The sequence below is a fragment of the Choloepus didactylus genome, chromosome 17 (genome assembly GCF_015220235.1).
Source record: "Choloepus didactylus isolate mChoDid1 chromosome 17, mChoDid1.pri, whole genome shotgun sequence".
Taxonomy (NCBI): Eukaryota; Metazoa; Chordata; class Mammalia; order Pilosa; family Megalonychidae; genus Choloepus; species Choloepus didactylus.
Genome location: NC_051323.1, coordinates 67,127,450 through 67,154,538, shown reverse-complemented (window position 1 = coordinate 67,154,538; position 27,089 = coordinate 67,127,450). Strand labels below are relative to the sequence as shown.

Below are 27,089 nucleotides of genomic sequence, written 5' to 3'. Positions count from 1 at the left end.
ACGTCTAATACCCACCCACCACCACCGTCCCTCCGCACCCCAAGTTGTGCTCAATATGCTGCGTGTCTCCTCCCAGTTTGCCCCACTCAGAGAGGTTCAGCAGGGCCGGGCCGGGCCCCTGGGCCCACGTGAGTGCCAGGCAAGAAGGCAGCAGGGAGCAGTAGCTGAAGAGGGAAGGTTAGGTCTGGGACTTTCGGTGAAAGGAGATCCATGAAGGGGGGGCCAGGGCGGGGAGGGAGAGGCCCTGCTCCAGTTGTCCCGTTGCCACTTTAACACCAGCCGTAATTCAAGCCCTTGGTCTCACTCCTTCCCTCCCCAAGGCCACTGCCGCAGCCACTGATCCCTCCAGCATCAGCTCCCCCAGTAACTGTGATTATTCCAAAAGACAATTTGGTCAATTAAAAACCTCCGCTGGCTCCCACCATGCAGAGGAGAGGGTCCATTCTCCTTGACGTGCTGTGCAAAGCCGGGGTGCCATCCATGTCGCCGTCCCCCACACCCCACCCTCAGGGACCCATCTGTGCTCCTCAGCAACACAAGACAGCCTGCCCCCCAAAAGGCCCTATTCCTGCTGTTCTCTGTGCTTGGACTGCCTCTCCCACCCTCACCCCCCGAGCTCACTCCTTTACACATTAAAGCCCAGATTAAACGTCACCTTCTAAGAGCAGGCTTCACTGATTCCTCCTTCCAAACAGACCTCTCCCTTCCCGGAACCCACCTCTCTCTCCTTCCCGGGGTTCTCCCATTGCCGGAGAAGCACTTACTTAGCTGGCTTGGGAGGTTTGCGTATCTGATGAGCCATCCCCACTGGGTGAACCCCTGAAAGCAGAACTTGTCTCCTTTATCCTTCCATTCAGCAGACATTGGTTGAACAAAGATTGCCGAGTGCCTGGGACAGGGTCCCCTCATAAACATTTGTCAAGTGAATGAATGAAAGCATCCAAGAGGGAGCACCCTCCGTCTTCATGTGCTCTCGTTTTCTCTCTCCCTTTCCAACTCTCCCTGTCCTTTGAGCATTTCTGGAGGAGAGCACTGTAGCCATGAGACAGTTGGGAGGTACTCAGGGTTGCTTGTCAAAATCCTAAACTCCTTCGAGCCCCCTCTCGGATGCTGGGATTGCATAAACTTCCTGGCATGTGGAGATACATTGGTCTAGTTGCCGCTGCCGGCATCCTAGTCCTTCAGAAAAGGGCCAGCAGACAGTGACCTTGACCGAGAGGCCGCACTCTGCAGAAGGCAAGTTCAGCGGCCTTCGCCGCAGAGGCACCTGTGCCTTCCAGCTGTGAAATGTGTCTCCCTTTCCCTGCTATCACACATGAGAGTGTGAAGTTATAGTATCAGTAATGGCCATGTGTATTATTATTAACAGAAGTTACCGTGTTTGTCAAAAGGCTAAGAAGAAAGACGTTCCTTTCCAACATGGCAAAGGTACGTTTCAGCCAACCAGACAGAAGGGCACAGAACAGTGTCCTGAAGTGCAAATTGGGGAAAGCTGCAGGGATGTCCTAAGAGCAGGTGGCAGCACCCTTTGCAGCGAGGCCGTTTCCATCCATCCTGATGGCAGGCACTGGCTGGGAAGGCCTGGTAGACCAGATGACTGAGCCAACAGTGATGAAAGGCTCTGCTCACCACCTCTCTGGGCATGTGAGAAAGGAGGGCAAGCAGGGCAAAGTTTCAAAGTTGCCAGAGGGAGGCTCCACGGAGGACCTCACACTGGGCTGGGCCCATGTCACAGGTGAAGTGGCATTGCCTGAGACAGGCAGACAGACTGACTGACCCCTTTTCACCATGCATGGCCCTATGGTCTGTGGGCATCCAGGCTGCCAGGTTTCTTGGCCCTGGGCTTCGCACTCCTGGGGCAATTATGTAGTTTCAATTTTAGAGGAAGGTAGGGGAAGACTGAAAAGGAGATGATAAAATGCCACACATGGGCCACCCAGGAATCTGTTCTGAAAGCCTGTGGCACCAGATTAGGACAGAGCTGTGGGGGTTGTCACTCTGCTCCAAATCAGTCTCAGCTCCAAAGGGCCTCGGCTGGGCCTTCTCTTTAACTGTCTTCATCCTTCCCGCACAAAGCTCTCCCTGGACTCTGTGTCAACTGTGGTTGTTATGTGGCCTTCCATGCTCATGGCCCAGTCCAGGTCCCCCTCACTGTCACACATCACATCTGTGTCTCAGTCCATCCTGGCAGTCGCCCTGCAGTAAAGTCAGCACCTCAGCCTGGGTGTCAAGCTTTGGTCCTGCAGCCACCCCTTGCTCTGCATCCAGAGAGTTCTCTGTGTCCTCATCTGTAAAAGGGAGGTGGTAACAGCACCTACTCTTGGGCTGGAGAGGGGACAACTAAGTGCCCTCCTACATACTCCAAAATGTAAGGGATTAGATTATCCCTGCTGCTTCTTCCCTTTTTCTTGCAGATAATCCATCACTCACTGTTTTCCTCTCTAGAGTCATTGAGGCTTGTTGAGGGGGTGCAGGGAATCAGAAACAGGGAGAAGAAGGGCTAGCAGCCTGATGGCCCTGGACACATGTGCTCGGAAGCAGAAGCAGGCTAAAGAGTGATCTTTCATCAAGTCAACTCTAGAATATGTGAGGTCTGAACATTTGAGTTGTCGTTTAGGATTCAGTTGTAATGGGTAATACCCTAACCCACTTTTCTTTCTAGTCCACAAAATATCTTAGTACTTTGGAGAGGGGTATTAGGTGAAAGTAAAATGAAAAGATTTAATGAAGTGTTATGCTTCCCCATTATCTTTAGACTATGAAAGTGGTACTGAAAAATAACAGGAGAGTCAGTATTTTGAAGTCGGATCTACACGCCATCATCATTCAAGGCACTATGGCCATTTCTAAGGGCTTCCCACCAAGCCACCCCATGGACATGGAGGAGCTGGACAACAACACAGAGATGAAATGTAAGCTGACTCTGCAACTTTCTTTATTGGAGCGTGTGGTAGATATTTGGAGCCAGCATGGCCGTCACTAATTCAAAAATCTATTAATAGAATGTTGTTTTCCCTTTGATGTAATCATTTATCTGCTCACACATCTTTCCCTGCAGGGGATGATGGGTGCCCCAGAGAGCCCACGGTGGCCCTGTACGTCCAGGGCTGGCCCAGGTGCCTGACCTGCTGTCCACACTAACGTGTGTGTTGTGTGAGTGAGTGAACTGATGTGTGGTTGTCACTTGACAATGTTTTGTTCTGGAAATCAGCCTGGAGTGTCTCATTTGGAAAAAGAAATTAATTTCTGTGTTTATCTCATTCATATGCACAGATTCAAGAGTGTCCCTGCTATCATATCTGAGCTGGAATTTAGTCGGCTCTCTGCCTGTCCAGATTCTACTATCACTCCTGTTAGCATCATCAAGTATTGTTTTTTAACAATATGAAGTTTAATAATTGTACTTTTAGTGTATTTCACAGCTTTACAAACAAGTGATATTAAGCATGTAGATAGTCTTGCCCTTTGATAACTGATAGTCATCATTATTTTCCAAGGGAAAAAATCTCCCTTCCACAGAGCTAGGAGAGCTGGCTGACAACATGGTTACATCCCTGGGCAAAAGCAGGGAAAAAAGGAAGCCAGGAAGTGTCACCTTGGGGGAGAGCCTGGGAACTGTTTCCTGAGGGCAAGCGAAGAATGTGTAAGACCATTTCGAACAGGTTAAGGGCCAATCTCTAGGGAAGGGGCTAAAAGCTCAGGCCTTTGTCCGATGGCTAAAGGCTCTGTGTGTGCTCCCCTATTTGTTCACGTAACAGGCTCTCCCCACCAACGTGCCCCAGAAAGATCTAGTAGCTTCCTCCTCTGCAGGCGTACCCCGTCGTGGCTCACTTGATTGTGTATTGAGCGGCCTCCCCTGTAAGCTGTGGACCCCCGCGGGATGTCGGCACGGCACACCCCGCACAGCACCTGGCGCGTGGCAGCACTTGCATGAGCATTTCATGACTAGATACGTGGATTGGGGAATACGTAAAAACACCGCCAATAAATTACCTATTCTCTTTCTTTGACATTGAAGCAGGGTTGACTTTTGAATGGCCAGACCAGTTATTAAAATGTTGAAATACATCCTTACTGGTTGATAAATAGTCTCTGCCCCACCCCACTCCCCCCAGTCCCATTGTCCACCCATATTGCCCTGGCTGTTCCAGATTCCCCCCAGCACGCCCCCGTTCCCACCAATCCAGCAACCAAAAGGTCAACCCCTATCCCCACAGCCCTCAGAGCTCTGGACAGCAGTTCTCATTAGTGGGTGCCCACAAGGCCCCCTCCCCAAGTACTGGCTCTCCCAGGCACCCCGAATGGCTGTCCCCAGCCAGAGCCCAGGGGGCCTGGAAAGTTCTGAGACCCACCCCCACCCCACCCCACCGTGTCTGCTGGGGCTCCTGTTCCCTTGTTGGCGTCCACGTGTGTCCCTCCAAGAGGGTGCAGAGCCCAGCAGGGGACAGCACCCTGGGGGCCGCAGCTGACATCTGGCAGCAAGCGCTGAGGGCTCCCGGAAGAGCCTCCAGAAGGCCCCGGACCGCAGCCAGGGGTGCACGGGGGCGTTGGCCACCCACTGGGTGCTCGGAGCTCTGCGTGGGAGGCCGTGGCGTCCGGGGGGTCGGGAGAGCCTAAGGCTGCCTCTCACGCTGCGAGGTGCCGCCCAGGTGGGGGAGCCGAGACCTGATGTCACCCCCGGCGGGTCTCTGCTGAGTGCACAACCCCAGGCAGAGCACTTAACCCCGGGCGGCTGCTCTGAGTTCCAGCCCGCAGGTGAAGGCCGTTACCTCTTAGGGAAACAGTAAGTATAAGGTGAGATCATGTCTGTACCTTGCAATGAGCTCATCTGAAGACAGGTTCTGTGTAATTACAAGGTGTAGCTTTCCTTTCAGACATTTTTTCCAAGTCAACAGCTGGCAGGAGGGGCTAGTAAAGACATGACCGTGATGACCCAGATGACGGCACAGCTGACGCATCCGGGATGAGAATTCCTCCTTTGTGTTCAAAATCAGTGCGGGTCCTTGGGGAATGCCTTTGAACTGCTATTTAGCTGCCGTCCCCTAGGTTACCTGGTATACAAATACCTACGGAAAAATTCTGCTGCATGGCCTGCAACCTTTTGTTTGTCTTGTTTTGTTTCTTTCTAGGTTTAAGCAGTTTAATTTCTTTGCTGGGGACGTCAACGGATCTCAGTGTATTCCTAAATAGTCTGTCTTCAAATCTCCAGGCATTTGTCTTCCAGGTACAAAACTGATTTTTTTAAAGGAAAGAAGTGGGTGTTGATAATTGTAGCTAAATTATAACACCCAGTGTCCAATGCCTGATGGCATGAAAAAGAAGTTTTCTAGTGTGCATGTCAGAAATGTGTCAGGGTGGGCCTGGGTGTCCAGGACAGAGAAGGGGCATCTCACTTTTGGAGCAAGGCAGAGACTCAGAGTTTTTTTGGGTGTGTGCGTGTGTGTGCAGGTGAGTGTGCGAGGGATCGTGTGTGCAAGCAGCAAGCACGTGGGGGAGTTGCATGTGTGCGTGCGGAAATGTGTGTGTGAGAGACCGTGTGTGTGCAGGTGCGTGTGCATGTGCATCGATGAGAGTGTGCGATTGCCCAGATGAGCATATTTGCAGGTGAGTAGTGAGGGGGTGAGTGTGTGTGTGTGTGTCCCACATTTTGGGCTTTGTCTTCCCCAAAGACTGGGGCATGTGGGAAAGGCCTTGGAGTGGGAGGTGAGATTTAAATGGATGTGAAGGGTGAGTAGGATTAAAAGAAGCTGAGAAAGGGAGACAATAAGGCAATCCAAGAGAGAACAGTGTGAGCAGAAGTGAGCGTGTGGGAAAACGGAAGGCCCACTTAGAAAAAAGAAATAGAAGCATCTGGAGTGGAGAGCCCTTGTCAGAGAGCAAAGCCCTGGAGGCCTGGGGATGGGCACGGGCCTTTGGGCTTTGTCCTTGAAGCCGCTGACCGCGTGTTGGCCGCTCCCATTGCCCGCCCCAGCCTGGCTTTGTGCACATCCCATAATCTCAGTCTAGGAGAAAGGGCAAAAATAATGGATGAGTCCATGAGGACTGCAGAAGCCTCTGGGGCCTTCAACTCATAAAGAAGAATCCAAAAACTCCTCAGGAAGGAGTTGGAAAGCCAGTGCCAACCCGTGGCAGGTGTTTGTTTGCATCCTCTGCTACTTGTAAATGATCATTCCAGATGCTGTATGGTTTTTAATCCTCCTTTTGGGTCTTAAGCAAAGCTTATTTATGATAGCAGCAACCCATCTAGTGTTGCATTGCCCCGGAGATATTTATTCATCTGACAGCTGCAGTCTTGTAGGTTGTCACTGATAGAAACTCTCAATGGTCTGTTCCTTGTTTTGGATTCTCACTCAGCCTGTGACTTTACCGAAGATGCACCCACTGAGATCATTAATTCAGATCCTGCCCAGAAACAGCCTGGCAGTCTTGTCCTATATTTCAAACTGTGTCATACCACATGTTTCCGAAGTCTCCCTCATCCTATCTTCCACCTTCACAAATGAGGCATGTTAGAAAAACGGCATTTTTGTAACCGTGTGCCTTTGCAGGGCTTGTTTTTGTAAAGTAGCTTAGCTGATAAAAAGCAGACTCTAGTCAATAAAATACTCAGATTTTTCAACATGAACCCTTGGGCTTGTCAGAGATGACTGACAGCTTCAGGTGTTAGCATTGGGCATATGTGAGCAGAGGAAAATGGGAAACTGCATCGTGTGTTTCCTTCTTACCATTCTCGGGCAGTTTGGGCTCAAGAATGATTTCTGAATGTAGGACCCTGAAGTGCCACACTGGGGTGCTGACCGCGAGCAAGCACAATCGTTTTTATGGTCCATCTCTAAACGTCTGGGCAGAGAGAGATCTGACTATCCAGAGCTACTTCTCCCAATACGTGTAGGAAGTAGTCTTGGGCTTTTTGTGCCCTCATTGCCCCTTCCACTTAAAAGCCCCCCTGAACACCAGGCTTCTCCTGAGAGCCGTGGCAGGTGCTAAGAAACCCCAAGTAACCCCAGCCGAGGCCATAGGAAGTCATGGGAGGGGGGTGCTGCCCATGAAACCCTGCCATCGAGGGCCACCCAAAGCCCAAGCAGAAGGGGAGAGAGAAACAGCGAGGAGAACTGGGCCTGGCCTTGCTTCTAGCAGTCTCCACATCTCTTTTTCAAAGAAATGCTTTTGAGCGGGTAGGTGGTCCAGACAGCAGATGGTTGAGACTCGGAAGAGGTTTCTGGGCATGCATTTCACCATATGCATTTGAAATGGAGTTGACTCCATTGATCTGTGGCACATTTGAAGTGTGACCCCAGCCTACCTTCGGTGGTGGGCTCTCACAGGTCCGCGTGCCCAGCTGTCCAGGGAGGGCGGGAGCTTCCGGTCCTGCAGTGCTTTACCCGTGCAGTGGCCGGTTCTGAGCCCTCCTAAGGCAGCACCGTTACTTCTCATTAGGATGGGATTCGATGCCCTTTTTCATAATCAGAGTTAGCAGGCAGAAGGGCAGGTATAAACTAGCCCCTGGCCTGCTCACTAGCCATTGCCAAGGAGATCTCCATGAGGCTGTGACCTGTGGTGTGTCTCTGCCGTGCTTTGCACGTGCCCTCTTTTTGAAAAATTGTGTGAGGACTGAGAAAAAAAGTAGGCCAATTGCCCATGTCCCTCCTTCTCTCCACCAATTTCATAGAGCTCTGTACTGGAATCGTCTCCACAGGGGTTGGAGCACGGCCAGAAATAGAGCCACGTGCCGCTGTCTTAGTGCTGGGCCTTAACATCATTTCATCTTCCTCTTCTCAGTCTGCCCTTCAAAATTTTCTGTTCATGACAAATGTGCACATTTGAAAACATGCTATTCTACTTGATTTTATCGTAACCCCAGCTTTTTTTGTCCCGAAAATATAATAGCCGAGCAGAAACAAAGAGGAGTTTATCCAGCTGGCTGCCAGCTTCCAGCTAAGATGGAACTTCCTTCTCACTGCCGTGAGCAGAGCTATGACCCTCTGCCACAGAGACAGTTTTGGTAAGTCAGAGAACACAGAAACATTTTGTGTTCCACCTTTTAAAAACATTATAGTGTATTTCCCATATTGCTTTGTAGACTCCATCATCAGCTTTCTAACCCTTCTGTGTAAAATAAGGTACAGAAAACATAAAAAAAAATAGAAATCTTTTCTTACTGGCACATGATGCTTCACTTACCCACTCTACCACTGATGGGCTCGTAGGAAGTTTTCCCTTGTTTTCAAATTATGGGCTTTGTGACATTTTGAGAAAAGCACAGAGGGAGACAACCAAGATGGAAAAACTTGTGTTATTTGGGGCACCCACATTTAACTTTCAGGAATAATGGTCAACGAAGTCACTATTGTATCCAGAGGGTGGACATGGTGAAGTGGTTTCCGTTCTGCAAAGTTCCTGGTCAAATCATTGGTCTCTCTTGGACGGGGAGGGTGTTTCAGTTTGCTAAACCTGCCATACCAGAAATGGGTTGGCTTCTACAATGGGGCTTTATTAACTTACAATTTACAGTTCTTCAGTCATGAAAATGTCCAAATTTAAGGCATCAACAGGATGATACCTTCTCTGAAGAAAGGACACCTCTGCCACATGGGAAGGCACATGGCCAGCGTCTGCTGGTCCTTCACTCCCTGGTTTTGTTGCTTTCAGCTTCTGGCTTTGGTGGCTTTCTCTCTCAGCTTCTGTGGGTGTGTCCTCATCTCTCAGCATCTCTGGGGCTTCTCTGAGCTTTCTGGCTTTTTCTGTCTGTCCTTTATCCTCTCATAAAGGACTCCGGTAAAGGATTAAGACCCACCTCGAATGGGCTGGGTTGCATCTCAATTGGAACAACCTAACCAAAAGGTCCCAACCATAGTAGTTCTGCATCCACAGGAATGGATTAAAAGAACCTGGCTTTTCCTGGGGTACATACCAGCTTCAGACCACCACAGAGAGTCAGGTCTTTGATACAGATGCATAGGAAGAAAAGTTTGCAATTCAGCCCTCCTGCTCCATGGAATGAGTCATTCATTCAGCCGATATTTATTGTGTCCCCATAATGTTCCAGACACTGCCCTGGGCACTAGCACGCAGCAGTGGAAAGACAGCCAACCTCTGCCACTATGGAGCTCACAAACTAGTCAAATAATCCAGTGCTCTCCAAAGCTGCTAGATGTCCTCAAGGCAGGGAATTGGGATACGGAGAGAAGACAACCCCCATTTAGGTCCATTGCTCAAACACCCTGGAGCTCTTTTGAGGGTGGCTGCTTTAAGCAGCCAGAGAGGGGGCACCCTTTATAAAATGATGCACTCCCTTTTAATGCTGTCCCAAATGACTGCTTTATGCTGGTGTCCTCCAGGACAGGGTGATAGAGCCCAGGTCAGCTGCTGTCACTGAAGGAAATCCAGCCTTCGAGGTGTTTTTCCCAGTCTACCTTCTCGGGACCCCCATATAGAGTCAGAGCATTAACGTCAGTCTCTTTTCCTCCTCACATGAACTGTGGCTCTTTGCAAAGTCCAGTGGGCCAGGCGGGCTTGGCCAGATAACCCCACCCCAGGCCCTATCATTCCACAGAGGCCAGGGCTGTCTTTGAACCTTAGGATATCTCTCACCCTAGATCCGTCAAGAAATATCAAACTTTGTGTAGGGAAAACTGCAGGACTTTGATGACTTTGGTTTCCGGTCCAGCACCCCTGTCTGGGTTATCTCCATCTTTCGCTGTCTCCCGGTTATTTTACAACTCGGTAAATGGTAGAGAATTGATAATAATGCAAATGATTCTTGTCCACAGGAAGGCAGACAACTTCTGGTGCAACGGATCACTGCCCTGTGGCCAAACCCAATTTTGCAACTCTTTGCACATTAACGTCAGCATTCCTTACTGCCCCTGTGTGTTTGGAACTTTGAATTCTCCTTGTAACCGTTACGTCATCTTTCTTATTCCCTCATTAATTAATGAGTTACATAAAGTCTTTGACACGTGTTCATTTTACATCAGAATGAGAGAGTCATGGTTTTACCCTTTAAAAAAAAATTCTCTCTAAGCAATTGCGAGAGGCAGTTCCCAGGTTAACAGTGATGACGGTTCTCTTCTGGGGAAGTCCAGAGGCCTTGGATGTGGGGCATCCGGGCCAGCCCAGGCCCCCTGCGCCTCCCCACCACGCGTCTCTAATGCGGCCCTCGCGGGCCCCTGTGAGAGGTGCCTCCGAGTGGGCGCCAGCTGGCTGCCCTCCCCCACGTCCCACCCAAGGAGAGGCAGCCACACAGGCTGCAGTCGGGCCAGGGGGCTGCCTGCCAAGCACAGTCCCTTCTGCACTCAGCCCCCACATCTCCCCACCCCTTCCCCCACTTCCCCGTGTGCCAGCTCTGGGACTGGCACCCATTTCTCTGTTGGAGTTGCCTCTCTCCTTAAACGCCATGTAGGTTTTCGTGTCCCCTTTGTGGACCGGTGTCCTTCTTCAGAATCTGCATTCGCTCAGGCGCTTTAGCTCTCTTTGCTTTCTGGCCTGAAGTGGCCCTGCCCGGGCGCCTCTGGGAATGGAGTGCTGCGGGCATGCCCGACCCACCGGGGCCCCTTGAGGATCAGCTGTGGGAACGGAGCTCTGGCCCCACAGGACCTCAAGGCCCCGGAGGAGCTGTTGGTTTCACCATGATTTATTTTGGTGTCTGTCTGTCTATCTACTCAATGTTGGTTGCTGTTTAAATGCAGGCTCCTGGCATCTGTTTAATTTGCTGCTTTTGGAATACGTGATTCATGTCCTCCAGTCCTGCCTAGAGGAAGAGGAGGAGGAGGAGGAGATGGGGACTCTCCAGGTGGTGCTGCCGGAGGACCAGCCACTCGTCCAGCTGGACCAGGCGCTTTTCCAGCCCCTGGATGCCTCGCCGACTCTGGAGTGGGAGAGCCCAGGTGCAGAGCCGCCCTGCATGCTGCTGAAACCTGTGAGCCAGGGCCAACACCCCACGGGCATGAGCAGCCTGGTCCTCAGGGTGCTGGGCTTCCTGCTGGACACGGCCACGGGCAACAAGGTAGAGCCCCAGGACCCGCTTCCCCATGGTTGTTTCTAGGGAAATGAGAACTCAAGAGGCAGTTAGGAAACCTGCAGAGAACACATTGTCCAAACACCGATAAGGAATTTTTTAATCATCTTTGCTTTCAGTGGTTCTGCTAGGCATGATCAGAGCATGTCTGTCATCACTGGTCCGTTCGGGCTCGTGGTGCATTGATTTGTACCTTCCATGACTGGGGGTGTGGAATATCAGGGTAGCTGGGTCTTGCCTTCCTGGAGCACGTGAGCTAGCCCGCAAGGTCGGACCAACCAAGCAACAGAGCACCACCAGCTGCTAAATGAGTGCCATGAACTGAAAATGCTTCTAGAGCTCGAGAAAGGAAGCATGGAATAGTCAGAGTAGAAAAGATTCTTTAAAGGATTGAACTAGGGTACAGCTTGGAGCATTTACTTAGCACCTGCTGTACACCCTTTATTTACATTATTTCAAAGTGATACAATACTGCAGAGTATCTGTTCTTAATACTTTCATGTGATGGATGCGAACATGGAGGCTCAGAGAAGCTAAGTGACTCACACAAAGTCACACAGCAAGTAAATGCAAGTAAATAGTGAAGCAGAGATACGAGCCCAGGTCCCATCTCAAGTCCATTCTTATCCCCCAATGTCATGTACCACTGTCTCTGATTTAGATCAGAAGAGAGTAGGACACACATGGGAGAGGTCGAGGCAGGGCCTTGGATGCCAGGAAGGGGAGAAGGGATGTAGGAAGCTGATGAAACTCCTCCAAAGAGGAAGAGGGAGTGGGCTAGTCAAAAAAGAAAAACCAGTGACAGGTGTCTTAGTACCAACTTCTCAAACTTCTCTTGGCGTGTTTTGGATGTTTAGCTACTTTCCGTGGACTTTCTCTCATCCCCACGTGGCTCCTTTTTGGATGGATGAGGAGTGGTGCTTAGCAGGATGTGACAGAGACAGGCACGTTGTCCTCAGTGTCACCAGAACCCTCCAGGGAACGTCCCTAAATAAAACTCTCGTTCTGAGTTACAGGCCTTTGTTCAGCACCTGCTCTGACAAGATACTGTGCTAGACAAAAAGTAATGAGAACAGAAGCGAAGGGAGTACATCTCTCGAGTTTAAAGATTCTCTTTGTCCCTATCTGGCCTTTTGAAAATTTTTAAATATTGGGATAGTAAATTCATACATCTTGCATTCGATGCCCTCTGAGAGCAGATCCAGATGTGTGTCTGTAAATGAGAAGACCCCTTTGTGAGTGTGCATATGGTGCAACGTGATGAAGGAGGCGTGAACGGGTGAAATACTGACCCCAGAAGTGGAGACCACTTGTGGGTGTGAGCCGGGCCTCCTCCTGCACAAGGAGCTGCTTGGCTCATCTGTGCCTAGGATAGCATCTCCACCTGCTCCCCGAAAGTCGGGAGAATACTCCCCGTCGAGGGGCTAGAGCCATTCGAGGGCTGCACCAGCTGGAGCGCCCCTGAGAATCCTCAGAAGCGCCCCTCTGCCACCCTGCTGTGGAGCCCCCACAGAACAGGCTTGTGGCGGTGGCCTCAGCATTCAGCTCCCAGCAGGCAGACCTCCTCTCTCCCTGCAGGGGGCGAGAGGCGGGACTGTGGCATGACAACTTTACATGCCCTTGGTCACCAAGGTCACCAGGAAAGGGAAAACTCTGACCTCCTCCGTGAAAGGTAAAGGCGGGTGGAGATCAGCCACAGTCTCCCCGAGCCAGGTGTGCAAACCCATCGTTTCAACTTTTCCTCCTACTAACCCAGTGAAGCAGGCCATCATCACCCCATTTCTCAGATGGCACAACCGAGGCTTATAGAGGGGTGGGGTAATTTTCCCAAGGTCTCTGTCTTAGTTTCTCAGCTGCCAAAACAAACACCATACAGTGGACTGGTTTAAACAATGGGAATTGATTGGCTCCTGGTTTTGAGGCTAAAAATCCAAAATCGAGGCTTCAGCAAGTCGATGCTTTCTCCACGAACACTATGGTGTTCTGGGGCTGGCGGCCGGGATCCTGGGCATTCCTTGGCTTTTCCATCACATGGTGATGCACGGGATGGTGTCTTCTCCTTTCTCTTCCCAGTTGCAGTGACCTCCGGTTTCTGGCTGCTCCCGGGGCTTCTTTTTTTTTTTTTTTTTTTTTTTAATCATCATTTTATTGAGATATATTCACATACCACGCAGTCATACAAAACAAATTGTACTTTCGATTGTTTACAGTACCATTACATAGTTGTACATTCATCACCTAAATCAATCCCTGACACCTTGATTAGCCCACACACAAAAATAACAAGAATAATAATTAGAGTGAAAAAGAGCAATTGAAGTAAAAAAGAACACTGGGTACCTTTCTCTGTTTGTTTCCTTCCCCTACTTTTCTACACATCCATCCATAAACTAGACAAAGTGGAGTTTGGTCCTTATGGCATTCCCAATCCCATTGTCACCCCTCATAAGCTACATTTTTATGCAACTGTCTTCGAGATTCATGGGTTCTGGGTTGTAGTTTAATAGTTTCAGGTATCCACCACCAGCTACCCCAATTCTTTAGAACCTAAAAAGGGTTGTCTAAAGTGTGCGTAAGAGTGCCCACCAGAGTGATCTCTCGGCTCGTTTTGGAATCTCTCTGCCACTGAAGCTTATTTCATTTCCTTTCACATCCCCCTTTTGGTCAAGAAGATGTTCTCCATCCCACGATGCCGGGTCTACATTCCTCTCCGGGAGTCACATTCCACGCTGCCAGGGAGATTCACTCCCCTGGGTGTCTGGTCCCACGTAGGGGGGAGGGCAGTGATTTCACCCTTCAAGTTGGCCCAGCCAGAGAGAGAGGGCCACATCTGAGCAACAAAGAGGCATTCGGGAGGAGACTCTTAGGCACAAATATAGGGAGGCCTAGCCTCTCCTTTGCAGCAACCGTCTTCCCAAGGGTAAAACTTATGGTAGAGGGCTCAACCCATCAAACCACCAGTCCCCTATGTCTGTGGTCTTGTTAGCAACCATGGAGGTGGGGTAGGCGAATACCCCTGCATTCTCCACAGGCTCCTCAAGGGGGCACTACATCTTTTTTTTTTTTTTCCTTGTTTGTCTTTTTTCTTTTTTTTTTTTTTTTTTTTTTTAACTTTCCCTTCTTTTTTAAATCAACTGTATGAAAAAAAAAGTTAAAAAGAAAACAAACATACAATAAAAGAACATTTCAAAGAGACCATAACAAGGGAGTAAGAAAAAGACAACTAACCTAAGATAACTGCTTAACTTCCAACATGTTCCTACTTTACCCCAAGAAAGTTACATAATATAGCAACATTTCAGTGAACTTGTTCCTACTACATCCATCAGAAATTAACAGACCATAGTCATTTCTGGGCATCCCCAGAACGTTAAATAGCTTATCTGTTCTTCTTGGATTATTGTTCCCCCTTCCTTAATTGCTCTCTACTGCTAGTTCCCCTACATTCTACATTATAAACCATTTGTTTTACATTTTTCAAAGTTCACATTAGTGGTAGCATATAATATTTCTCTTTTTGTGCCTGGCTTATTTCGCTCAGCATTATGTCTTCAAGGTTCATCCATGTTGTCATATGTTTCACGAGATCGTTCCTTCTTACTGCCGCGTAGTATTTCATCGTGTGTATATACCACATTTTATTTATCCACTCATCTGTTGAAGGACATTGGGTTGTTTCCATCTCTTGGCAATTGTGAATAATGCTGCTATGAACATTGGTGTGCAGATATCTGTTCGTGTCACTGCTTTCCGACCTTCTGGGTATATACCGAGAAGTGCAATCGCTGGATCGAATGGTAACTCTATATCTAGTTTTCTAAGGAACTGCCAGACTGACTTCCAGAGTGGCTGAACCATTATACAGTCCCACCAACAATGAGTAACAGTTCCAATTTCTCCACATCCCCTCCAGCATTTGTAGTTTCCTGTTTGTTTAATGGCAGGCATTCTAACCGGTGTTAGATGGTATCTCATTGTGGTCTTAATTTGCATCTCTCTAATAGCTAGTGAAGCTGAACATTTTTTCATGTGTTTCTTGGCCATTTGTATTTCCTCTTCAGAGAACTGTCTTTTCATATCTTTTGCCCATTTTATAATTGGGCCGACTGTACTATTGTCATTGAGTTGTAGGATTTCTTTATATATGCAAGATATCAGTCTTTTGTCAGATACATGGTTTCCAAACATTTTTTCCCATTGAGTTGGCTGCCTCTTTACCTTTTTGAGAAATTCCTTTGAGGTGCGGAAACTTCTAAGCTTGAGGAGTTCCCATTTATCTATTTTCTCTTTTGTTGCTTGTGCTTTGGGTGTAAAGTCTAGGAAGTGGCCGCCTAATACAAGGTCTTGAAGATGTTTTCCTACATTATCTTCTAGGAGTTTTATGGTACTTTCTTTTATATTGAGATCTTTGGTCCATTTTGAGTTAATTTTTGTGTAGGGGGTGAGGTAGGGGTCCTCTTTCATTCTTTTGGATATGGATATCCAACTCTCCCAGCCCCATTTGTTGAAAAGACCATTATGGCTCAGTTCGGTGGCTTTGGGGGCCTTATCAAAGATCAGTCGGCCATAGATCTGAGGGTCTATCTCTGAATTCTCAATTCGATTCCATTGATCTATATGTCTATCTTTGTGCCAGTACCATGCTGTTTTGGCAACTGTGGCTTTATAATAAGCTTCAAAGTCAGGGAGTGTAAGTCCTCCCACTTCGTTTTTCTTTTTTAGCGTGTCTTTAGCAATTCGAGGCATCTTCCGTTTCCAAATAAATTTGATAACTAGCTTTTCCATGTCTGCAAAGTAGGTTGTTGGGATTTTGATTGGGATTGCATTGAATCTGTAGATGAGTTTGGGTAGAATTGACATCTTAATGACAATTAGCCTTCCTATCCATGAACATGCAATATTTTTCCATCTTTTAAGGTCCCCTTCTATTTCTTTTAGTAGAGTTATGTAGTTTTCTTTGTATAGGTCTTTTACATCTTTGGTTAAGTTTATTCCTAGGTACTTGATTTTTTTAGTTGCTATTGAAAATGGTATCTTTTTCTTGAGTGTCACTTCTGTTTGTTCATTTCTAGCATATAGAAACATTACTGACTTATGTGCATTAATCTTGTATCCCGCTACTTTGCTAAATTTGTTTATTAGCTCTAGTAGGTGTATCGTTGATTTCTCAGGGTTTTCTAGATATAAGATCATATCATCTGCAAACATTGACAGTTTTACTTCTTCTTTTCCAATTTGGATGCCTTTTATTTCTTTGTCTTGCCGGATTGCCCTGGCTAGCACTTCCAGCACAATGTTGAATAACAGTGGTGACAGCGGGCATCCTTGTCTTGTTCCTGATCTTAGAGGGAAGGCTTTCAGTCTCTCACCATTGAGTACTATGCTGGCTGTGGGTTTTTCATATATGCTCTTTATCATGTTGAGGAAGTTTCCTTCAATTCCTACCTTTTGAAGTGTTTTTATCAAAAAGGGATGTTGGATTTTGTCAAATGCTTTTTCACATCTATTGCGATGATCAATTGATTTTTCCCTTTTGACTTGTTAATGTGTTGTAATACATTGATTGTTTTTCTTATGTTGAACCATCCTTGCATGCCTGGAATGAACCCCACTTGGTCATGGTGTATGATTTTTTTAATGTGTCTTTGGATTCGATTTGCAAGTATTTTGTTGAGGATTTTTGCATCTATATTCATTAGGGAGATTGGCCGGTAGTTTTCCTTTTTTGTAGCATCTTTGCCTGGTTTTGGTATTAGATTGATGTTAGCTTCATAAAATGAGTTAGGTAGTGTTCCATTTTTTTCAATGTTTTGAAAGAGTTTGAGTAAGATTGGTGTCAGTTCTTTCTGGAAAGTTTGGTAGAATTCCCCTGTGAAGCCATCTGGCCCTGGGCATTTATTTGTGGGAAGATTTTTGATGACTGATTGGATCTCTTTGCTTGTGATGGGTTGGTTGAGGTCTTCTATTTCTTCTCTGGTCAGTCTAGGTTGTTCATATGTTTCCAGGAAATTGTCCATTTCTTCTACGTTATCCAGTTTGTTGCCATACAGTTGTTCATAATATCCTCTTATAATTTTTTTAATTTCTTCAGGATCTGCAGTTATGTCACCTTTTTCATTCATTATTTTGTTTATATGGGTCTTCTCTCTTTTTGTTTTTGTCAGTCTAGCTAGGGGCTTGTCAATCTTGTTGATCTTCTCAAAGAACCAACTTTTGGTGATATTTATCCTCTCTATTGTTTTTTTTGTTCTCTATGTCATTTATTTCTGCTTTAATCCTTGTTATTTCTTTTCTTCTACTTGGTTTGGGATTGGTTTGCTGTTCATTTTCTAGCTTCTTCAGTTGATCCATTAGTTCTTTGATTTTGGCTCTTTCTTCCTTTTTAATATATGCGTTTAGTGCTATAAATTTCCCCCTTAGCACTGCTTTTGCTGCATCCCATAGGTTTTGGTATGTTGTGTTCTCATTTTCATTCGTCTCTATATATTTAGCAATTTCTCTTGCTATTTCTTCTTTAACCCACTGATTGTTTAGGAGTATGTTGTTTAACCTCCAGGTATTTGTGAATTTTCTAAGTCTCTGATGGTTATTGACTTCTAATTGTATTCCATTGTGGTCAGAGAATGTGCTTTGAATAATTTCAATCTTTTTAAATTTATTGAGGCTTGTTTTATGTCCCAGCATATGATCTATTCTGGAGAAAGTTCCGTGAGCACTAGAAAAGTATGTGTATCCTGGTGATTTGGGATGTAATGTCCTGTAGATGTCTGTTAAATCTAATTCATTTATCAGATTGTTTAGGTTTTCAATTTCCTTATTGGTCTTCTGTCTTGATTGATCTATCTATAGGAGAGAGTGATGTGTTGAAGTCTCCCACAATTATTGTGGAAACATCAATTGCTTCCTTTAGTTTTGCCAGTGTTTCTCTCATGTATTTTGTGGCACCTTGATTGGGTGCATAGACATTACGATTGTTATTTCTTCTTGCTGAATTGCCCCTTTTATTAGTATGTAGTGGCCTTCTTTGTCTCTCAAAACATCCCTGCATTTGAAGTCTATTTTATCTGAGATTAATATTGCTACACCTGCTTTCTTTTGGCTGTAGCTTGCATGAAATATTTTTTTCCATCCTTTCACTTTCAGTTTCTTTGTGTCCCTGTGTCTAAGATGAGTCTCTTGTATGCAACATATTGATGGTTCATTTTTTTTGATCCATTCTGCGAATCTATATCTTTTAATTGGGGAGTTTAATCCATTTACATTCAACGTTAAAACCGTGAAGGCATTTCTTGAATCGGCCATCTTATCCTTTGGTTTATGTTTGCCATATTTTTCCCTCTCTCTATTAATATCCTTTATTGTACCCATACCGAATCTCTTTAGTACTGAACCTTTCTCCAAGTCTCTCTGTCCTGTCTTTGTTTCTCTGTCTGTAGGGCTCCCTTTAGTATCTCCAGTAGGGCAGGTCTCTTGTTAGCAAATTCTCTCAGCATTTCTTTGTCTGTGAAAAATTTAAGCTCTCCCTCAAATTTGAAGGAGAGCTTTGCTGGATAGAGTATTCTTGGCTGGAAATTCCTCTCACTCAGAATTTTAAATATATTGTGCCACTGCCTTCTTGCCTCCATGGTGGCTGCTGAGTAGTCACTACTTAGTCTTATGCTGTTTCCTTTGTATGTGGTGAATTGCTTTTCTCTTGCTGCTTTCAGAACTTGCTCCTTCTCTTCTATGTTTGACAGTGTGATCAGTATATGTCTCGGAGTGGGTTTTTTTGGATTTATTCTATTTGGAGTTCGCTGAGCATTTATGATTTGTGTATTTATGTTGTTTAGAAGATTTGGGAAGTTTTCCCCAACAATTTCTTTGAATACTCTTCCTAGACCTTTACCCTTTTCTTCCCCTTCTGGGACACCAATGAGTCTTATATTTGGACGTTTCATATTATCTATCATATCCCTGAGGTCCGTTTCGATTTTTTCAATTTTTTTTCCCCATTCTTTCTTTTATGCTTTCATTTTCCATTCTGTCATCTTCCAGGTCACTGATTCGTTGTTCAACTTCCTCTAGTCTTGTACTATGAGTGTCCAGAATCTTTTTAATTTGGTCAACAGTTTCTTTAATTTCCATAAGATCATCCATTTTTTTATTTAGTCTTGCAATGTCTTCTTTATGCTCTTCTAGGGTCTTCTTGATTTCCTTCATATCCCGTACTATGGTCTCATTGTTCATCTTTAGTTCTTTGAGTAGCTGCTCTAGATGCTGTGTGTCTTCTGGTCTTTTGATTTGGGTGCTTGGGCTTGGGTTATCCATATCGTCTGGTTTTTTCATATGCTTTATAATTTTCTGTTGTTTTTGGCCTCGTGGCATTTGCTGAACTTGATAGGGTTCTTTTAGGGTTTGTAGACCTACTGAAGTCCTTATCTCTAATTTATCAGATCTACAGCTTCGTGGAGTACACTTTCTCTAACTAACCAGCAGGTGGCGTCCACGAGCCACCTGTTCTCCACAAGCCAGTTCTCCCCTGCTTAGCCTTTTTGGTGAGTGGGGGAGTGAGTCTTGTGGGGCCCAATTGGTGTACCAAGCTTGCGTGTGTAGTTGGTGTTGCCTGCCCTGTATGTGGGGCGTGTTTCTGGGCAGTCGGGGAGGGGGGGTGGCCCTAACAATCAAATCTCCCTGATGATCCTAGAGTTTTAAAGGTGCTGCAATAGTCTAATCCTTCAGTTCAGTCCTGCCACAGTTTGTCTCTGCCACTGACCCACAAGTCTTTGGTATTGGCGTATGGCTCCTGAGACTTGCAAGTGGGCCCCTCTTCCAGGCTGTGCACCCCGGGTCCTCTGTTGAGGGATGACTGTGCTATGTCACAGGTGAGTGCCGTCCCCCCAGGGCAGTTCTGGGCTGCTGGGCTGTGTAGGGAGGCTCCCAGTCTGCTCAAATGATGGCTGAATGGGGCTTTGTTAATTCACACTGCTCCACCTTCCCAGTTCTGGGACATTCAGCTGAGGTTGCAGAGAAGGCTAATGTCCACGCCCAGTTTTGTGGTGTGTGCCTGTTATTTGAAGCACTTCCGTCACACTGGGTTGTCTGGGGCAGCTCTGGGCTATGGGGCTGGCGATGGGCAGGAGTGTTTCCTGTCCACCAGGATGGTGGCTGTGAGCGGACACCCCCCTTTTCTTGGGAAGTTGTGTTGTTTTTTGAATTTTCTCAGCCACTGGATTATTGCCTTTTGTCTCAGAGCTCTCTTAGTTCTGCTCTTGACTTGACGTGCCCAAATTGCAATTCTTTGAAGCTTTCTGTATTGGGCTTCTTAGAGTAATTGTTTTAGAAAAGAAAAAAGGATTTAAAAAAAAAAAAAAAAAAAAAAAAAAACGGCCCTCCTCAGAGATCTAATGGGTTATTGAAATGCTAATAGACGAAGCAACCAGGGTCATTAAGGAAAGGTCCACAGGGCAGAGAGATCAGCTTTTCTTCGGGATTTGCATATGCGCCTCAGGGCCTGAGCTCGGGCTTGAGCTCTGCCCTTCCCCCTTCTATGTTCACCAGAACTCCAAAAATCTTCCGCTTTTATTTTGGAGTTTTTCGTGTTGTTTTTTTTCTATGCCTGTCTCCTCTCTGCTGGGCTGGCTGCTCTCAGAGTCTCTGGTGTCTGGTCTCAGTCTATCTATGGTTGGAGTTTGAATCAGTAGAATGAGTTTCCGATAAGAGCAGCCACTGCACTTCTCCCTTCTCCTTCCCGGAGCTGACAGCCCCTCCTCCCACGGGACTGAGCCTGGCAGGGAGGGGCGCGGGTCCCCTGGCTGCAAAAACTTACAGATTTCGCTGATCTCAGCAGTTCCACGTTTTCATGAGTGTTGTATGAAGTATGCCCAAAGTCAGATTGCTCTGTGGTGTCCAGTCCACGCAGTTCCTGGCTTTTTACCTACTTTCCTGGAGGAGTAACTAAAACATACAGCTCACCAGTCTGCCATCTTGCCCCGCCCCTCCCGGGGCTTCTTTTATTCATGTCCAGTTTCCTTGGCATCTAAGGATATAAGCTGTACTGGCTGAAGGCCACCTTCATTCAGTTTTGGGCAAAACTTTAGCTGACAACATCTTCAAAGGCCCCATTTACTAATGGGCTCCCACCCACAGGACCAGGGGTTGGGACCTGACGTGACTTGTGGGGGGCGTGCTTCCATGCCCCCCAGTGAACTAGCCAATAATCAGCAGAGCCCAGATGCAAACCTCTACAGATCTCCTTCCAACTGTCCTTTCCCAGCATCCTTTCCCCAAATGACATTCTGTGATTTCATTCCAAAAGGGGTGAATTAGGAGTACGTTAAAATATCTTAAAGTCTAATGATTTAACCGAATACAGAAAGTCATTTTGGAAAGCTCAAATAGTCAGACCCACAATGCAATTAATAGGCACCCCTCTTTCAAAGGCCATTTGCCTAAGGCTAGGAGAAAGGAGGCGCTCTCTTGGAAGCTGGAAATACTTCAGGGCCTGGACAGATTTTCTCAGAGATTTAAACCCAATTTTCTGTGCCCTGGTGCTCACGCTCCACGTGCTGCTCCTTTATTCAGTCCTGACTCCCCCATACGTGAGGCTTCACTGGCCAAACAGACACAGACATCCAAAATCTGGACCCATTTGTCACATATCTACTTGAAGACATGGTCTTCAGAAAGATAATATATATAAAAGATAGAGTAGGGGATGGTCTCTAGCTTTACAGAAACTGATTTTAAGTAAGAGCCCACTTGGATGTTTAAAACATTCTTCAGTTTGGGAAAATTTTATTTCAACCCAACCTTTCAGTTATGCTGGTTTGGCACAGATATTTTCGTTACACACAATCCACTTGCAGGGACCAGTGGCCGTCATTTCATCTTGTAATTGGAAGAAAGGCTGATGAAGAGCCCACGAGTTGCGTATGTTATGTATGTCCCAGTAAAACATGGCAAAGTGTTTTCAGACCACATCTCTGTTTCTGGGTAATGAGGTAACACTCATTATTAACTATATAAGCATAGGAGTTAGGTATACCCTTCTGGCATGTAACTTCTGGGTTCAAATTCTGCCTCTTCTACTGAGAATCTTGGACAAGTGGCTTAATTTATCTGTTCCTACAAAATGGAGATAATGATATCTAATTGCATAGGCCGGTTATGATGTTTAAATAAGTTAGTCATTGTAAATGTTTCTTAGAACATAGTAAGCACCCAATAACCACTAGCTATTGTTACTCTTATTCCAGCAAAACCATCTAATTGAGCCCCTTCCCATAACATGCCCTACCCAATCCCCTTCTGCTTCTTTGAAGTTCACTGCTGTGGGGTTTGACTCATATTTTAATTGGTGGAAATGATAAAGAACATATTAAATACTTCTTTGAATTACTTGATAAAGCAATACAAGCAGATGAAATGTCATCTAATCCAAGGTAATATACATTAGAGAGTCATTAAACCTTCTTCTGTTCCATTCCTGCTGAATTAGCTCTAATGACTTAAAACAATCTAACCCCCCAAAGTTATGCTCATCTAATTTTCATTGCATTCATTATTCAGCATTTGCACTCCTCATCAACAAAGGAGCCCACCCTGTGTGTCCCATCTGCATTCTGCTGCCACAAGTTAACGCCCCATTCGGCTGCACATCTGTGTGGCAGCCTCATTATTTGCACAATTTAGCACTTCTCTGCACCTCCAGTAACAGCTCAAGTCAGCGTCCCAATTGCCATATCCATCTGTCACCCTTCACCATTCTAGCCATGCTCAGAATAGTAAGATGCCAAGGCGTGCTGAAGAATGAAGTGCAAATTATACTGATATTAAATAAAGAATATGCTTTTTAAAAACATACCACACAGTTTAGGCCATGTACTCAAGGGACAAAGCATAACAAAAACATTTAGAACAAGTGGCTCTTCTGCTATCCGGCCAACGTGAAGATGAATTTCTGAGTGATCAGAAAAACATCTTTGTATTGGGTAGTGATGCTTCTTGTTAAATTGAGAGAAAAGAGTGAGAAATGCACTTACATTAGATTTGCATTTGGGATTATCTTGCACACAGATTTATCATAATGTATTAGTTTATGGGGGCTGGGGAGCAGTTCCTGATGAAATCAGACCAAGGAAATGCATTTCTATCGGTTTTGAAGTAATCATGTCCGAAGATCTGCCAATCTTCAGAGCACCCTTGGAGCTAGGGAGGGATGCCATAGTATCCCTGTTTCTCCGACAGGAAGACTTGTTCTTCAGGTTAAATGATTGTCTAGAAAACTAGCACTTAAGCTAACATCTCAAATCTGTTATCACCCAATGCAGTGTCATAATCAGATGACCATTTTCACAGTTTTCTTTTGTTTTTTATTCCCTCAGCTAATGGTATAGTTGACGGTTGGTGGCGGGAGTCTGTGGGAACTTGAGCTGTCTGCTCCAGGGGCTGGTGGGAACGGCAGGGCTCCGTGTCCACCCGGAAGACAGCCGAAATGATGGGCGCTAGGGCCACATGGAGACCCGCGTTAGATTCCACAAGCTCCTTTTTGACTTTCATAACTGATCTGCTTTCTCCCATGTCTTTAAAAAAAGGTTTCTGGTGAGCTTACACAGTAACTCGAGGGTGTTTCTCGCAAACAACTGCTGCCCCCACTTCCCGTTCCTCTGTGCTCTGCTCTTTCTTCCACTCACCCCTGGATTGTGAGCCCCCCCCCCCACACACACACAAAGTCCTTAGCAGACCTTCAGTGTTCCCTTTAGAAATTAGGATCTCCTGGAGTAGAAATAAATGTATAGCTTCTGGCTTGGCTCCTGGGTCGGGGGCGAGGGCTTGGTGGAATAATTCGAATGGTGGTTCCTACAGCCAGAGATAATGTAACTTTTTCTTTTTATCTCTTCCTTTTGGACACTTTCTCCTCGTAGCTCATCCAGGTAGCGTTGGAAGATGCAGCCACTGAAAGCACCGTTCAACTCAGCCTTCCCGTGGGGCAGGAAGCCCTCATTACCCTAAAAGATGGACAAAAATTTGTGATTCACGCATCATATGTTCCCCAAAGCCCTGAAAGTATTTATTTCAGGGAAAACGATGCTAATGTGTTAGATTATTTGAATAGGGAAAAAGAAAAGAAATAGATTTTTATTCTTAAAAATATATTACATGCAAAAGCTTTTGTATTGATATGGGAGAAGATTTTATGTACATAATAGATGTAGCATGACCTATTTTATGTTTCTATGTATTTTCAAAGAGTTGGCTTTGAGCAAATGTATAAATTGATTTGGAGAATAATGTTTGCCTCCATCTCTTTTCTTTTGGCTTTCCAAGTATTTCTAATTTGGGACTTAGGAAGGAAATTTTAGAAATCTTTTTGGGAGTAAAGACATAGAGAAGTCTCCAGAAAAAGATAAGATCTGAAGAATACCAACTGGTACAAGCAGTAAAATGCTACTGGTAACATTTTTCTTCCCCTTAGTAAGGCCATAATCAAAATAGGGTTGTAGAAAGAGCACCTCAGGCAGGGAGGAAGAGAAAGAGCTCAATTAGATATGACTGTCACACTCACTCACTGGGCCATTAAACGTCTCCAGTTCGCAGTTTCAGCTTTCTTATGGTGACATGGGATTTTGAAAGCAACAATATCCGCAACAGATGATGCTGTCCTGCTTTGGATCACTTTTTATTTCTCTCTTTGTAGCAAAATCCTAAAATGACGTTTTGAAACTAAGAACAAATCATTGTTAAACCAGATCTTTCTGTAACTTACTACAATATTTAAAAGAAATTTTAAAATTCATGCTTAACGTGATTTCTGGTATACGTGGAAAGAATAGAGAACATTTTATTGAAATGAACAAAATTTCCTAGATGGTTGGAAATTTTAAAGAAACATAAGAATATGTCACTAGATTGATAAAAATTATTGATCTTTGTGGTTAAAACCAAAGTTAACACATTTTAGAGTCAAGCTCTTTTAATATATTATCCAATTTCTTAAGCTTTCTGGGTGTAGTTAATATTTGTCAAAGAATAATTCAGATATCTCATTATTTTGCTCCCTTTTCAGTGATTTTGCATGTAATTTGCTCACAGCTCAGTAGACAGTTGGTAAACTGAGTCAAGGAACAAAGACAACACAGGATTTAGAAACTGCATATTTTTTGAGTAAACTGATTAGCTGAGAGTTAGCAGAGGTCATTCTGGGCACTCGGTCCTTGAAACAGCTGACTGGGCTTTGCCAAAGAAAGCGATCGACCTACGGTATTAGAAGTTAGGATAGGGGGTGAGAAAGGGTGGTAATGGGGAGGATCTGAAGGGGCTAAGGGGACCCTCGCAGCCATCGAGCCAGTGGTCTGGGTGGTGGCCAGTGTGTTCTTGTGAAATGTGACAAGCTTGTGACACAGTAGCTAAGAAGCATGCACAACATTCCAAGACGACAAGCCAGGTTTGAAAAGCCACCAGGGCCAACAAGCCCTGGTGTGAGATCAGAGCTGCACCTGCTGGGAGAGAGAGAATCCAAGCACATCAAGAAGCCAGGACAGAGGAGATGCTTTATCTTTAGTAAAATTTGACATTTTAATTATGACACTGAACCGGGCATTTTAATTACTGAGCTGAGCTGATTCTTCTGATTGAATGTAACTGGTGGGCTTCTATTATTTGAAAGTGAACATGAAATCCCTCTACCCACCTCCCAACTTGGATTTCATTCAAGAACCAGAAACGACCACAGAATAGGTTACAAAGATTGCTTTCTGCTTGCACCCGGTTTCAGTTAGCCCTCATATCGTAACGAATTACTCTAACCCTTAGTGACTTAAACAACCACTGTTCATTGATTCCTCACCTGCCCATAGGACGCTTGGTTGGTTCTGCTGATCTGGGCTGGACTCAGCTAATCTCAGCTGCTGTGCACCCCGACAGGCTTGCCGGGCACTGGCTGGTCGGGGCAGCCTCGGCGATTCCCCAGGTGGCCATCACCTCCGTCCGGCAGGCTAGCCACTGCGTGTTCTCATGGCAGAGGTGGTGTCCAAGAGACAGCAAGTGGAAACACACTTTTCCAAGCCTCTGCTTCCATCGAGAGCATCGGGGTGTCCCTTTCTCGTTGACCAATGCAAGTCGGGCTGCCAAGCTCATAGGCGGTGAGACAGGGCAGCCTCCAGGGCACAGCCCGAGAGGCATGAGACAACTAGGGTCATTCATCCAAGCCATCTACCACATACCTTATTTAGATGATGTCTAAATTATTATCCCACTCGTTCTGTTAGGGAGACAGTCTTGGAGTGGAGGTGACCTGCTCAAGGTCAGGCACCCAGTCTGCCCATCTGTAGGCTCCACATTCACCCCCGCGGCGGCTTCAACTGGGAAACGGTCAGCCCTCTGTACAACCCCACCCAACGGGGAGCATAAACATTTGATCTTCATTTATGCATAGAGGTCATCATGTTTTCTCAAACAGTAATTTGAAATAGCACTAATAACGAGATCCTGTACAGACAGAAATTTCCACAGAGCATATCACTAGTTGTCAATATGGTGCTTACAGAAAGAGAGGAAATTCAAATTTTTCTTCATGGCAATAATAGCTACACCCACATATATTTTGGAACATAAATTTTCACTCATGACGATGGTAAGTTGGGAGCCTGCTAACATTCTGGCAGAAGGCAGATTGCCAAAAACAGATCTACAAGTTAAAGCAATGTCTCCAAAAATGAAGCATTTGTCATTTATTTATTCTTTTACCAGGGACTGGAAATCATTATGGTACAAAAGAGGAAAGCTCTGCTCTTATGAAGCTTATAGTGCTAGTAGGGGAAGACAGACACTGAACTAATCAACAAATAAAAATATGGTACAATGTGGTAGGTGGTGGTAAGTGCAATAGCGAAAATAAAGCACAATACAGAGGGTGGAGAGTGATGGGGTTGGGATGCCAGTTCCTAGACGGCTTTCAAGGAAGGCCTCTCTCAAGGTGCAATCTGAAACGCGACCTGAAGAAGGTGAGTCTTGGGGTCTACAGAGAACATTCTAATCAGCAGGAGCCAGTGCCAAAGCCCCTGGCCTGCGTGCTTGGTGTTTTCAAGCATCAAGG

At 45.8% G+C, this 27,089-nt stretch overlaps 1 protein-coding gene and 1 long non-coding RNA gene across 4 annotated transcripts in view; one reads left to right on the top strand and one right to left on the bottom strand.

Annotated features, from left to right (window-relative positions):
- Window positions 1-24,275, top strand: part of LOC119512393 (DNA-binding protein RFX8-like) — a 28,494-nt gene extending 4,219 nt beyond the window's left edge. For 2 of the 3 annotated variants that reach the window (XM_037807015.1, XM_037807016.1), the window contains 6 exons: window positions 1,370-1,428; window positions 2,756-2,912; window positions 5,130-5,224; window positions 7,888-8,002; window positions 10,689-11,005; window positions 23,920-24,275. In XM_037807015.1, coding sequence (XP_037662943.1) covers window positions 1,370-1,428; window positions 2,756-2,912; window positions 5,130-5,224; window positions 7,888-8,002; window positions 10,689-11,005; window positions 23,920-24,129 — 953 coding nt within the window. In that variant the 3' untranslated portion in view covers window positions 24,130-24,275. The remainder of the gene's footprint in view (window positions 1-1,369; window positions 1,429-2,755; window positions 2,913-5,129; window positions 5,225-7,887; window positions 8,003-10,688; window positions 11,006-23,919) is intronic. The other variant, XM_037807017.1, reaches the window with a different exon arrangement.
- LOC119512396 lies at window positions 23,694-26,855 on the bottom strand. The gene is made up of 3 exons (XR_005212370.1): window positions 25,842-26,855; window positions 24,565-24,699; window positions 23,694-24,003 (listed from the first exon to the last, which is right to left on the bottom strand). It is a non-coding gene; the product is annotated as an uncharacterized LOC119512396 (long non-coding RNA).
- Between the last annotated feature and the right edge of the window lie 234 nt (window positions 26,856-27,089).